At 51.3% G+C, this 13,803-nt stretch overlaps 1 protein-coding gene across 1 annotated transcript in view; it reads right to left on the reverse strand.

Annotated features, from left to right (window-relative positions):
* SF3A1 (splicing factor 3a subunit 1) overlaps positions 1 to 13,803 on the reverse strand; it is a 20,052-nt gene continuing 6,249 nt past the window's right edge. The window contains exons 3-16 of the mRNA XM_060118389.1: positions 11,725 to 11,932; positions 10,307 to 10,564; positions 8,157 to 8,231; positions 7,303 to 7,453; positions 6,743 to 6,936; positions 5,645 to 5,762; positions 5,205 to 5,390; positions 4,360 to 4,481; positions 4,015 to 4,260; positions 3,219 to 3,426; positions 2,561 to 2,715; positions 1,434 to 1,535; positions 1,253 to 1,324; positions 1 to 517 (exon numbers count right to left, since the gene is read on the reverse strand). Coding sequence (XP_059974372.1) covers positions 416 to 517; positions 1,253 to 1,324; positions 1,434 to 1,535; positions 2,561 to 2,715; positions 3,219 to 3,426; positions 4,015 to 4,260; positions 4,360 to 4,481; positions 5,205 to 5,390; positions 5,645 to 5,762; positions 6,743 to 6,936; positions 7,303 to 7,453; positions 8,157 to 8,231; positions 10,307 to 10,564; positions 11,725 to 11,932 — 2,197 coding nt within the window. The 3' untranslated portion in view covers positions 1 to 415. The remainder of the gene's footprint in view (positions 518 to 1,252; positions 1,325 to 1,433; positions 1,536 to 2,560; positions 2,716 to 3,218; positions 3,427 to 4,014; positions 4,261 to 4,359; positions 4,482 to 5,204; positions 5,391 to 5,644; positions 5,763 to 6,742; positions 6,937 to 7,302; positions 7,454 to 8,156; positions 8,232 to 10,306; positions 10,565 to 11,724; positions 11,933 to 13,803) is intronic.

Here is a 13,803-nt window from a genome sequence, read left to right on the forward strand (position 1 = left end):
TTCACGAGAAGGGTCGGAGAGGTTTATTAGCCCATGGCAAGATACAAAATGATTAATGATAACAACCATATTCTACCAGCCAAGTGTCACTTGGCACTATGATAACATCCTATAGGACATCCCTGGTTTCACATTCCCTAATGGGCTACCTGAAGAAATGACCCCTCAAATCAAGACCCAAACACAAAGGGATTCCAGGGGCCACTGGGGAGGAGAATGCCTGAGAAAGCCCTCTCTGATCAATGTTGGGAGGGAGTCGGGGGAAGGAAACTCTGCAGGACAATTTGGATCTCCAAACTTAGTAAGAGGGAAACAAATGCACAAGGCAGGGTCTCCTGAGTCTGGGACAGGGGTAGGGGACAGGAGAGGCAAAACGGCAGTAGTTGGGACCTGACAGCAGGTTTCTTTCTCTTTTCTACTTCTTCCTCCCGCCTCTCTCTTTGAGCGCCAGGTGGATGATGGCACCATTAGCCATGTTGTAGTAAGCCAGCGAGTTGGAATCCTTGATGAAAATGCCCTAGAAAACAGATGTAGTGCCTCAGCCCAGGGCAATCTGGCCTTGAACTCAGAGAGCAGCCTCACAAGTCCCAACACTCTGAACTTAGCAAATACAAGGGCTTGAAGGAAGGTGGGGTGGGAAAGGGAGCGGCACAGGGCAGGAATGAAGGTCTCTGGTTCCTCCCAGAATGCTTTGCTTTTCCTTCCTTCCAAGCCATGCTGTCAACACCCCAAAAATCTGGCCCTGACCAACCCCATGGAATTTTGACTCTCAAATCATAAGACCTTTAGAGATCAACTAGTTCAACAGCCTCACTTTACAGAGGAGGAAACTGAGGCCCAGAATGGGGATTTGTCAAAGTCCAAAAAGGGAGAACACAGCAGTCCTCTGTGACCTGGCAGGCACCAAGGTGAGCTGGACTATCACCTTTGTGTCCCAGGACAAAGCCAGGCTACCGGAGACCACATTGACTTGGATGGCTCTACCACTGGGACAGAAACCTACCAGAGCACTCCGAAGTCTGGTCCCCAGATGTCACTGAGGCATTCAAACCCCATACAAGACTGTGCTGTGACCCCGCCAGAGTCTCACCCTGTCAGACTAACCTGCCCCAGCACCCCCCACCGGCATCATCACTTCCAGGATGGACTCAAATGACCACACCCAGGTGTCTCCCCACTCCTCTGATTCCACAGGGGATTTATTAGCTTCTCGGACAACAGAGGGGGCAAGGACTACAGACACCCAACTCACCTCATACTGCAGCTTCTGTTTCCCTGCTGGCATTCCCGTGGCTTCGTGAATCTTCACCTTGATGACAGAGACCTATGGGACCGAGGAGAGGTCAGTCACCTCTTGCTAAGGTCAGCTGCAGGAAGCTTCCCCCTCTTTGGTTCCCCTGTACCTGATACCAGTTGGGGACAGCAACTCATACCTGGTCTGTGAGTGGGAGGGTGAAGACCAGCACCTGTCCGTTCAGCTTCCATTCCGTCTTATCCTGCATGTTGGGCACCTGGACTTTGATGGACACTGGACCCTGCAAAACAGGAGGTGGCCATTATGCCTGGGGAGGCCTGAGTCAATCAGGAACTACGCTCTCCTATTCCTGGGCCAGTCGAGACAATGTCACCTGTCCAACAGGGCTCCTGGACTCTGGCCTGTTTCACTACTGACACCACTTGTAACATAGAACAAATCACTCCCCCTTTTCAAGAATTGGTTTCCCTTCTTTAGAACAATCCCTGCCTACAGGTAAGGCTGGAACTGAAGAAGAGACATGAAAGTGTTCTGAAAGCCTCAGGAAGTACCACAGGAGGAAAGAATATGAGTTGCGAGGTCAGAAGACCTGGGTTCCCAACTCAGCTTCCCTGTTAACTAGGTCTCTCTAAGCCTCAACGCCATGTCTGTAAAGCGGTTGATCACAACTGCTGGATGGTGATGTGAGCATTCAATAGACCAACTACCTGTAAAATGTGTGGCTCTGCCCCAGCACTTGAGTAGGTACTCAAGAAATGGAAACTACCATCAAAAAGGAAAAAAGAAAAGATTTGGTCAAATGCACTGGGCGGGGTGTATGTGTGTGTGTGTGCTGGGAATGTTTCTGCCTCCTCACTGGAGCTTCCCCAGGCACCAGCAGTGCCAAGGTTCCCAGCTCTTATTTCTAGTACCCGCACAGGATCCCCACAACACACCACCTCCTAAGGGCTGGACCTGGAGGCAAAGGCCACAAAGAAGTTAAAAATCGCACCCAGGATTCCTCCAGTGTCCAGAACCCCTTTCACACCTGAGTCCTACTGCCCGTGCAGCTGGGTCTCCCTGCTGGCCTCTGCGACAGCTCACACCAGGGGGACTACTGACAGCTGTCTGCTCCTCTGGCTGCTGACCCCCCATCTAGTGTGTGCTCAGAAGTTTCACGGGCCTCCAATGGCTGACCCAGGTCCCAGGAGCCAAAACCATGGAAGAATAGGGTGGGCCAGAGCGCGTGTGACTGGGGCAGGACTGGACAACCGCCCCGCCCCATCTAGACACTCCAGGCTGTGGGCAGCACTCTGAGATGCATACCTTGTTTCTGCGTAGAAACTCCTCTTCTGGCATGAGGCTGTCCTCGGTCTTCAGTTTCTTGGAGGCAGGCTCATCTTCCATGGGAGGTGGGGGGTGGACAGGCGGCATAGGGGCTGGAGCTGGGACAGGTGCCACAGGTGGTGCGGGCACGAAAGCTGCAAGGACAGGAATAAGCAGCCACGTGAGTGGGAGGAAGGGCCCAGGACTCAGGGCTGGTGAGAGTGAAAAGGGGATTGCAAAGGTTTCCCATTTCTCCCAGTCAGAGGTGTGAAGGACCACTCCTTGCTGAGCCTGGCAGCCAGTAAGGAGCCTGGCAGCCAGTAAGCTCCCTGGCAGGGGCACCTGGGAGACTGCCCAGATTGGGTAGCAGGAAACTGAAGGAGGGGCAGGACCGATGGATGGAACAGGTGGCAGCCAACAGCAAGCATCATCAGGCCTCTGTGCCTGTCCAGGCTGACCCCTCTGGGTGCACAGACCCCAGCTCTGCCGTATCAGCCTATCTCCCCCAGGAGCCATAAGTCCCTGGCTCCCAGCTCAGGGATCTCTCACATGGTGAACTCAAGGCTCTCCTTTGGGCTGGACCACCAGCTGGAACAGCTGGCACTACCATCAGCCACTGCTCTGCTCAGGGCTTGGCCTGTAGTCCTGACCCACTGACCTGTCGGCACAATCATGGGTGGTGGGCGGGGTGCCATGATAGGAGGGGCCGAGGGAGGCATGGGCACCACGTTGATCCTGGGCGCGTGGATGATCGGTGGCATGGGGGCGATCACCGAACCGGGGGGTAGTCGGACCACTGATGCCATCGGGGGCCGGGGCATGACGGGTACTGCAGACACAACTGTGGTACGGACGGGAGGTGGCATCTGTGGGGGTGAAGACCCACAGGTCATAGGAAGCCAAGGCTGCACTCTAAGGGCACACACAGCTGGCAACTGGCCACCTGCAGCTTTGAGGATGGGGCTGGATAGCTTCGACTCAGCCCCCTGGGGCTGAGAGTGCAGCCTCACACTGGGCCCTGACAGGAACTACGCTGAGAGAGGCCCAGGGCAACACTCTTTCCACTTGGGACTCAACCAGCTGCTCTTGGCAAACACTGAGAGAGCCACTGAAGACACTGACCTCCATTTAGCCCCCTGGAGTCAGGCCAGCAGTCCTCCAAGACCCATTAAGCCCTCCAGCCCGTCCCTGACCCAAGCCTGCTTCTCACATTTGCCACTCGCCTCCCTCCCTGTTCCAAGCCTCCTATACAGATAGACGATCGGGCTGGAGGTTCCCACTTCTAACTAAAGTGTTCTTTTTCTCTCGACTTGACCCACTCAGCGTTTCTTTTTCTCAACCTGACCCACTCAGTGCTTGGGCCCGCTGTGAGATAGCTGCCCTTCTCAGCCTGCAATGTCTAACCCCAAGAACCCAGCTCTGAAAGACCAGTCAGAGGGTGGCTGCTGGCTAACCGTGGGTGGCCGGGGCACCGAGGTAATGGGTGGGGCTGAGCTGGGGATGTTGGTGGCTGAAGACGGAGGTGGTGGCTGCTGGGGGATTTCATTGGGCTTGCTGGGGCCAATCTTCTCTTTGGTATCATCTTCTGGCACCAAGCCCTTAGCCTTGTGGATGGCCTCGATCTGCTCCTGCAGGGTGATATTGGCCTGGGCAGCCTGCTGGGTCCGGGCCATGCTGCCGGAATGGCCATCCCAGGTCACCTGCATGGGAAAGCAAAGCCACAGCTTGTCAGGGCTCCTGGAACTGAGCCCAAGTGTGAGTCTGACGGCGGGGAAGGCACTAAGAGTCATCTGATGCACCTTTTCCTCTGGCTTCTGGATCTCCTCCTCGCCAATCTTCTTACCAATGGCCGTTTCCTCTACACCAAAGATGTCGGTACGCCGCTCAGCCAGCTGTTTCAAGCTGCTCTCAATATCCAGACCTGGATATAGTCACAGAACGGAGGCAGGGGAAAGAAAGGGAAACTAAACCAGATGCCCTTCTGACAACACAGCAGCTCTACTGGTGCAGGGTGGAGGCTGTTCTCATGGGACAAGGCTATCTGTGGGTTCCAATGCAGCATGCCTGTCCTCTGAGCCTAGGGAAGGCTGCCCAATGAGCACTAAGCCTGTAAACCAGGGCTTGTCCAACCCCTTGACTTACAAAAGGCAACTGAGAAGACAGGGTCACATGAGTGGCGTGGCAAGTAGCAGAGTCAGGACCAAAAGCCTGGTCTCCTGCCTCCGGGACAGTTTCCTCCCTCCCTATCATGCTGCTTCTCACAAAGAATCAAGGCACCGTGTCTCATTTCAAGGTGCTCAGTGTACTCCAACCACCAGAGCCTTCATTCTAAGACAGCCCTGAGTGTGAGCACCTCTCCCAGCTATAGTCAGATCTTGCACTAGGATGTCAATGGACACATGCTATCCACATCAGGTGCCTGCCTTTGGAAGAATCCCTATGAAGAGTCCTTCTAGAAAATGGGAAGTTATTTTGTAGTGTCATAGGCTGCACCTATGCTCAAAAGCTTTTATTGACCTCAATTGTTACCTTCTATGTTTGATTAAAGCATAAAGTTGATCAGAGATTCCCCATGGGCCAAAGTGAGATGGGGCTGAGTCAAAGAAGGGGTGTGGACAGAGTGGGGGATGCCCCCCAACCTCACCTGGTGCATACACCTCATCATCACTCTGCTTCTCACGAATGGAGCGATCTCGCTGCTCCAGCCAACGGGGGTCAAGAAGCCCAATGCGCATGTGTTCCTGCATTTTGCTGGCAGGGATCTTCTCCCCAGTGATGGGGGACACGAGATATTCATCTGGAGCAGGGGCTGGAGGCAGGGGCTTGGAAGCTAAAAAGCAAGAGATTCTTGAGTGAGAAAACTGGGTGGCAGCCCAGGTTAAGAGGGTGCTATTTCATTCGTGCACCATCCATTCAGTGCCACGCTGTACCTGGCACTATGCATTGCACCAGAGCACCAGAGATGACGAAGTCCCATTCCCCATCGTGAGGCCTATGACAGAGAAGCTATCAATGCCTTTATGACAAGCCACCTCGAGCCCTCCTAAAAATGGACAGGTCTGAGGGCAGAAGAGCAGAACCAACCTTTTGGGTCATAGTCCTTCCGGACAATAACCTGGTCTGGAGTTGGGGGCAGAGGCGGTGGCATGGGTGTCTCTGGAGGTGGGGGCACTTTCTGCCCTTCTTCTTCATCATCTGAACCCTGAAAAGCAAAGTAATGGCAGGACTCAGAATAGGGCTGAGAAGCCACCTCCCTGCAGCTGAGCCCTGCTGGCTCTCAGGGTGGCAAAGAGCCTAGGCCCCTGCCAGTCAGCATCCACGTGCTAAGCCTCCCAGGGCAGCCGAGGCCAGCCGGCAGCTGGCCAAGCTACTTCCTCACAGCATGAATGGGAGTGCTGGGGGCCGTGGTGCTAACACTCTGCCCAGGCATTTCCAGCAGCTGGCACCAGGCAGTCACAGGAGGCCAAGGGCACTTAACGTGCTGGAGAGGGGTGCGGGGAACAAGTCAGCGTTCAATGGTAGCTGCTCAAGAAGCAATGCTGGGAGGGAGAGAAAAAGTCAATTCCCAGACACATACATCTTTATTCTCAGGCTGCACACAAATTCTTTCCGAGGGAAAGAAAGCAGTTTGGCTCTGGAGACTCTATGCCTGCTTGGAGGGCCTGCCTCGATGGGGGTAGAGGAGGCCGAAAGCCACTTAGCAAAGCTCTGGAGGACTTCCCTGGCGGTCCAGTGGTTAGGACTCCATGCTTCCACTGCAGGGGTCATGGGTTCGAACCCTGGTCGGGGAACTAGGATCCCGCGAGCCACATGGTGTGCGCCCCCACCCAGAAAAAAAGAAAAGCTCTGGAAACTGCTGATCATTTGGGCCTCAGCGCAAAAGCGTCAAAGTACATGGTATAGAGGTTTCCCTAACTGAGAGCCAGCCTGGGGTCGGTAGTGAGCAGGGCCCCTGGGCAAAGGAGGAAGGTCACAGAACAGGGCCACCACAGCTTTCAGATCCTTGCCTATGAATGAATCTTTGTTGCCTGAGGTGGAAAGAGGCTCTGTGCTGCCTGAGCTTGGGCAGCTACTCAGCCAGGACTCCTTGTTCAGGAACCCACACTTCCTTTCAAGATTCACAAGGGAGCTGGACTTCTCTGGAGGAGAGCACCCCCATCTCCTTGGGCTCCAGGAGCATACCTCATCCATGTCTTGCACTTGGGTGTCCTGGTCCAGCTGGGACGGAGGCTCCTCCGCCTTCTCCTGTTTCTCGTCCTCCTCATCAGACTCGACCTCCATCTCGACCTCCTCACTCTCCCCAAACTTCTCGTAGCGCTCCTGAATGAGGATTCGGGCCCCCAGCTCCTCTGGGGTGGTGGGGGGAGGGAAGTTCCCTGGCAAAGGGTGAGCCAGAGTCAAAGGCAGGGTTCCACAGACGCTCCTTATCAAAGGCCATCTATCTGCCCTCTCTACACTGTTAGCTCTCTGAGGGCTGGGACTGTCTGATTTCTCTCCTATCTCCAGAGGCCCACCCGTTGGGCCATTATTGTCAGGCACGATAATATTTGTTCAATTGGGTTTAACTGGGGCAATGTGGTAGAAGTGAAGTCTTCCAGAAGCAGAGAAGAAACAGATACCCATAGAACTCTCTGAAGGATTCTGCTGCTCCTTGGGGACAGCTGGAAGAGATCTCCCAGGATGGCTCCAAGCTCCTGGCTCCCCTAACTGGAGTCACAGACCTACCTTCCTCATAGACCTACCTTGCTCATTGGGTTGGAAGTCCACTGTTTCCACCACCACAAAATCATGCCAGTCAATCTGAGCATAGGCCACCCGTTCCTTTTCCTTCTCCTCCTCTTCCTTCTTCCTCTCACGCTCCTGAAACTTGGCCCACTCCACTCGGTAACATACCTGAAGGGATGGGAAACAGCGTGGTGCTGAGCTGAATCAGGGTCTGCTCCTGAGGAGGCTATCATCTCCAAGGCCTTCACCAAAGCCAACGTCTCCTTCAGAACAGGAAGCTGATCTGCCCATAAAGGGGAACTTCCTGGGGCAGACTATGGTATTTGTATCTGGTTTCAGCCAGGCCTAGAGTTTGGACAGGATGAAAATATGAAATATGACAGAGACCTTCTGTCTGGGCAGCTGTTTGTTATAACATCAAAGTTTTCTGCTTGAGTTGGCGAGTGGCTAGCAAACTCCCTCCCAGAAGTTTGCGTGACAACCAAGTGCCCAGAAAAGCAGCAGCGGTCTGAAAGCCTGCAAAGCAGAAGCCTCAAGCAGCCACCCAGAACAGCCAGCACCAATATGCCCTCTCTCTTCGACTCTGAAAACCTGGGGATTCAAAAGGCAGTTGTCACCAGAGAACCTGTTCAAAAGCTGGTTTCTAGCAACAGAAGAAAAGAAGAGACTGAAGCAGACAGCAGAGCAGAAAGCTGGGGAGCAGAGAATCCAGGTTTCTTGGTCTTTGCAGCCTCAAGGCCTTTCCTCCCACCACGACTGTGCCTGGAGCATAACAAGGTACTGGTTCGGAGACTACTTCCAAACACAAAACAGAACCCACACAATGTAACGTTAGTGCCGTCAGTAACTGGTTATAAGAAATTTAGTTTACCTGGTCCAAAACTTCCCGGGGGTTCTCTGCCTCTTTCTTGAGCTTGGTAAATAAGCCTTTGGGTGGAATCAAGATCTGAAACACAGAAGATTTAAAGCAACTGTCAGTGCAGCACAACACGGGACAAAGAAGTGGCCTTCCTGGGCCTGTGGAAAGGCACAGGAGAAAGGAAAGTATGGGATTCTGGGATCCAATCTCAGCTTCACTTGGCTGTGCAACTTTGGGCAAGTTACTCAACCTCTGTAATTTGGTTTTCTTCTACAAAATGGTGACACTGCCACTTAGAGTTGGCATCATCAACTTAAAAGGTTGCCAAGGGTAGCAGGAAAGTATATGCAAAACCACCACCAGATCACTGAGCATACAGTCAGCATGTGATGACTGCTCTCAGGAGGCGGATCTGCCCTTTACCCTTCTGCACATGCCAACAGGCCACCTGATGACTTTATTGAAGACTACAGCCCACAGGCTCCACCTCCCTAGACTTCTATCCCCTGCTTTCTGTTTAGCATTTTCTCCATAGTATTTATCACCATCCGACATACACTGATGTTGCACTTGCTTATTGCCCCTTCACTAGACCAGTCTCCACAAAGACAGGGATTTCTCTGTCTTTGGCTCACTGCTACATATCCAGCACCTAGAACAGTGTCTGACACTCAAAGCATATTTGCTGAGAGAACGAATGCTGGCTTTGCTTAAAACAGTCTTTCCAACTGCCCCAAGCATATCCACTCTCATTGGAAAAGCAGCTCAGCCCCACTCCATCCTCTCTGTCCTTCTTCCTCAGGAATTGATCTGCTCCTAGAGTTCCCAGGCCTGGAGACACACCGGTGCCCTGAGATTAGAGTAATGAATGTCAATACCCAAATTCTGAGGGAGAAGGAATAGGAAAGTTAACAGAATAAAAAGGAATCTGCGGACCTTTAACTCTGGAAGCAGTCCACTGAGAGAAATTAACCCAGGGCTCACTTAAAATTGATACTGTGTAGTTACAATAACCCTTGGGTCTTATGACTTGAATGATTGCTATTTCAGCTACTCTCCTAGCTTCTGGACTTCCTAAACACAAACATTTTTGTCATTCTTTCTAGTTATATACATAAAGTGAATGAAGTTAGAGAAAATCATTACATAACCTTTCAAGTCAGATATTTAACATATTGTTTTTAGATATCAAAAACAGATGTGCAAACTATGCCACTAAAAAGGAAAGACAACCTCCATTATGTGTGTAACAAGAAAAATGTTCCACGGGCATATCTATACCAGTGTACGTTTTAATAAATTAGCTATCTGATTATTTTAAATACCAGTATTGACTTGTCTGCATTCTTGATTGCAACAACACAGCATGATAATTAAGATCCTAGGGTCTGGAATAAAAATGTCAGCACTCAAGTCCCTGCTCTGCAACTCCCTAGCTGTGCAACCCTGGTCAAGTTAACTTCTCTGTACCTCAGTTTCCTCTTCTGTAAAATAAATATAATAACAGTGGCTACCTTATAAGTTATTAGGGATTAAATGAGAAGATACTACATAATATAAGTACTCAATACTGGTTACACTTATTTATTTTAAATTGCTTCCCAATGCCCATTTAAATGATACTTCTAATTCAAGGTACTTTTTAGGGTGGAAAACAACAGAGGTTTCAGAGTCAAATGTTGGTTAAATCTCAGTGCAGCTACTTACTAGCTGAGAGACCACAAGTAAGTACTTCACCTCTCTGAGCTTTATGAAATAGGAAGGAAAACACTTACCTTATGGATTCTTATGAGGATAAAATTAGGTAATAATAGGAGGCAACTATTAAGAGCTTGCTTCTTCTCAAGCCCTACTGAGGCAACCGAAAATTTAAATGTACATAAAAGCAACTAGCACCACTTGGCCTTATCACGCAGCAGGCACTCACCTAATGAGTTACCAATCACACGTTTCCTTTCTCTTTAGAAACAGCAGTCTACGTTGCATTTACTAGGAAAACTGAATAGAAATCAAGATTTTATACTGAACTGGGATTTTTAACATCTGCTTGGGGGCCCCACACAGGGGTGGGGTCCTTGCAGACAGTGAGTGGATAGAGTGCTGATGGTAAGATGCCTTCCTTCCCTGGGTCCAGCACCCCGGCCCCCGCCCTGCCCAGGCACCTTGGTATACTGTTCCACCAGCTTCGTGAAGTAGTTGAAAAGGCTGTGTTGTGGGCGAAGGAAGTCAAACTGGTAGTTGCGCTGCTCTTTCTGCATCAGCTGGGTCAGAAACTGGCGCCCGTTCCTGGCCACAAACTGAGCTGTCAGCTTCACCACGTCCAGGTCGAAGGCTGAGATCGAGGGGGGGTCTGCAATGAACTCGAACTCGGGAGGGGGCTCTTTGGGCACGATGGTCTCTTGGATCACTTGGGCTTGAACCTAGGATGCAAAGGGAATGTGAGGCAAGAGGCACAGGGGTGGAGGGACTCCAGAGAGGGGGCGGGGACGCACCCCCAGCAGACAGCACAGACCTCTACACTTCTGCTGATCACGCACACACCACTGGCATGTGGTGTGAGAGAAGCCTAACTCACAAGGGCACCGATTTCTTGGCCAACTGTAGCCTCGACTCCCTAAATGGCTTTCTGAATGAGAACCGAGTCCCTCTGTATCTCTGCTGCTGCCCTGAAACTGAGGACCAAAACTGGGTGGCAGAAGATCTAACAGGAACACAGCTTATGAAACCCCACCCAAGGGAGACAGAGGATGTAGTAAGCCCTACATGTGTGCAGAGGACCCCACTGGACAGAAGACTTCCACGTTTGTTACCTCATCTGGCCACTACACGAACCACAAGGTGGACAGAACAAGTACTGTGAATTCTTTTTATAGATGAGGAAACTGAGGTCGCCTGAGGCCCTAGGAGTAGTAAATTGCAACACAAGGTCTCAGAACCTATTCCAACCTTTACCTCCCACTGTAAAACAAGGGGCAGCCTTTGCCACCATGGCTCAGGAGTGAAGCAAAGAGAAAGGACCAGTCCAAGTCTACACAGGAGGCAAAACGTGTGGGCCCTTCTTGTCCTCACTGACAGCCCTAATCGTCCCTAGTGCTAAGGGGGTATTAGGGCAGGCCAGAAAGAGGGGCCCTGGGAAGGTGAGACAGTAGAGAGGGATGCACAAGAAGGGGTCCACAAGCCACACTGCAGCACTGCCCTCATGCCACGGTCAAGGAAAAGAGTAGGAACTGAGAGCATGGACTTTAGGGTCCTGACTGTGCGGCCTTGGGTAAATTGTGCTTCCCTAAGCCTCAGATTCCTCATCTGAAGAATGGTCACTTTACTGGCCTCCTCATGCAGCCCCTGTGAGGCACCAATGAGACAAGGCTCCCAAAGCACTGAGCACAGAGCGTGAAGGGCAGCATTCAGCAAATGCCAACTGTCAGCAACACTTTGCTGTGTGAGCCTCTCCATCTGCCTCTGTAAGATGGGGATAAAGACTTCAAGTTTCTCCCTGGGTGGTTGTGAGGTCTGGACAGCAGAGTTCATTATCTTCCCCTCCCTGAGCCCTGGGGAAGGGAAGGGAGGGGCTGGCTCCAACCTTCTGGGGCAGCTGCTGCTGGGTGGCTTGCTGTTGCTGCTGCATGACCTTGGGGATGGCAGCCGAGGGCTCCTGGGCTTTCCCCTCCTTGAACTCGCTGACCTTGTGGCGGTAGTAGGCATGGTAAGGGTCATTGGGGTTCAGGAAGTTGAACTTGGGGTTGTTGATCTCGTTCTGTCGTATCCTAGCTTCAAATTCAGGTCCGTTTCTAGAAAAAGGAAAAAAGAGAAGCATTAATACCACAACCCTTGCAGCTGCTCAGACCAGAACACTGCCCATGCAAGCCCCATTCTTGCCACCACCCATGACTCAAACTAGCCCGTCCCAACACAGCAGAGGTCCTCTTCGAGACTCCTGGCATCAGTGGCCAGTGCCCCTGCCTCCTTTGGCCTGCGCAGGCCTCCTCTACCACAGGGTCTCCAGACCTCCATCATTGCTGCAGCTCCTCTGCCAGTCTTGCCATTTCCAAAACCATCTGGACTACTGCTTTTTTCTTTTAATAAAATTTATTTACTTTTAAAAATGTACCTGGGCTTCCCTGGTGGCACAGTGGTTGAAAGTCCGCCTGCCGATGCAGGGGACATGGGTTTGTGCCCCGGTCCGGGAGGATCCCACATGCCGCGGAGCAGCTAGGCCCATAAGCCATGGCCGCTGAGCCTGCGTGTCCGGAGCCTGTGCTCCGCAACGGGAGAGGACGCAGCAGTGAGAGGCCTGCGTACCACACACACAAAAAAAAGTACCTAAGAAGGCATGGGAATTCCCTGGGGTCCAGTGGTTAGGACTCCGTGCTCTCACTGCCGAGGGCCCGGGTTCAATCCCTGATTGGGTAACTAAAATCCCACAAGCCGTGGCACAGCCAAGGTGGGGTGGGAAGGCATGTATTACTACTTCAGATAAAAATCATTATGGCTTTACTAACAAAAGGCAGTCATAAAATTCAATACAATGAAAACAAAGTAACATGGTTAAAGTTTAGCTCAAGTTTGCTGAGACTGAGGCCAGTTCTCTTAGTTAAAAGTGGGATGACTGAGTGCTGGGGAGGTATTAAAAGATATGCTAGCACCAAACTGAGACTTTGTCCTTTGGGTAACAAGAAAAAAAATATGAAAATTTAATGGGATTTAATGCCTTGTCCAAATATTGGCTAAAATCGCCTCATTTACTACTGGGTGAGGCTCATACAGTTAACACTGTTCTCCAAGGACCGCATCTGTGCTGCTGCATAAGACGCATTCAGATGACAGGGGAGTGGTGAGAACGGCATAGAGGTTCCCATCTCTCTCTGTATCTAGAATAGTTTCCCACATACACCCTATGTCCCCAATTTGTATGCATTTTTTTAAATTAATTTATTTTTTATTTTTGGTTGCATTGGGTCTTCGTTGCTACACACGGGCTTTCTCTAGTTGTGGTGAGTGGGGGCTACTCTTCATCGTGGCGTGCGGGCTTCTCATTGCAGTGGCTTCTCTTGTTGCGGAGCACAGGCTCTAGGAGCGCGGGCTTCAGTAGTTGTGGAGAGCAGGCTTCAGTAGCTGTGGGTTGCAGGCTCTAGAGCGCAGGCTCAGTAGTTGTGGCGCACGGGCTCAGTTGCTCCACAGCATGTGGAATCTTCCCAGACCAGGGCACGAACCCGTGTCCCCTGCATTGGCAGGCAGATTCTTAACCACTGCGCCACCAGGGAAGTCCCCCAATTTGTATGCCTTTAAACCCTCAGAATGAAAAATGTCTCTCTCGTGATGTGTAGGGAACCCTGATTTTTTTAAAGAATCCCAACAGTAATATTTCAAGGTGTCACACATCCACAACATCCGTGGAAGTGTACTAACCTTAAAGACACAGGATGTGGACACATTCAAGTTTTGGGTTCACTACTGACTCACCAAGTTACCAAACTTCTCTTTGACTCAATCTCCCATGCGTAAAATATGGCAAAAACCACCTTCTCTCTCTACTTTGAAATACTGAGAAAATCGAATTAGTTAATGAGATGCCAAAGTCTTTTTGAATCATACAGTGGCGTGCAAATGCCAGGGACTGTTACTCCTATGAAGGCTAGAAGGGGCTGTCCTATAAAGATGA

This window comes from Mesoplodon densirostris, chromosome 15 (genome assembly GCF_025265405.1).
Source record: "Mesoplodon densirostris isolate mMesDen1 chromosome 15, mMesDen1 primary haplotype, whole genome shotgun sequence".
Lineage (NCBI taxonomy): Eukaryota > Metazoa > Chordata > Mammalia > Artiodactyla > Ziphiidae > Mesoplodon > Mesoplodon densirostris.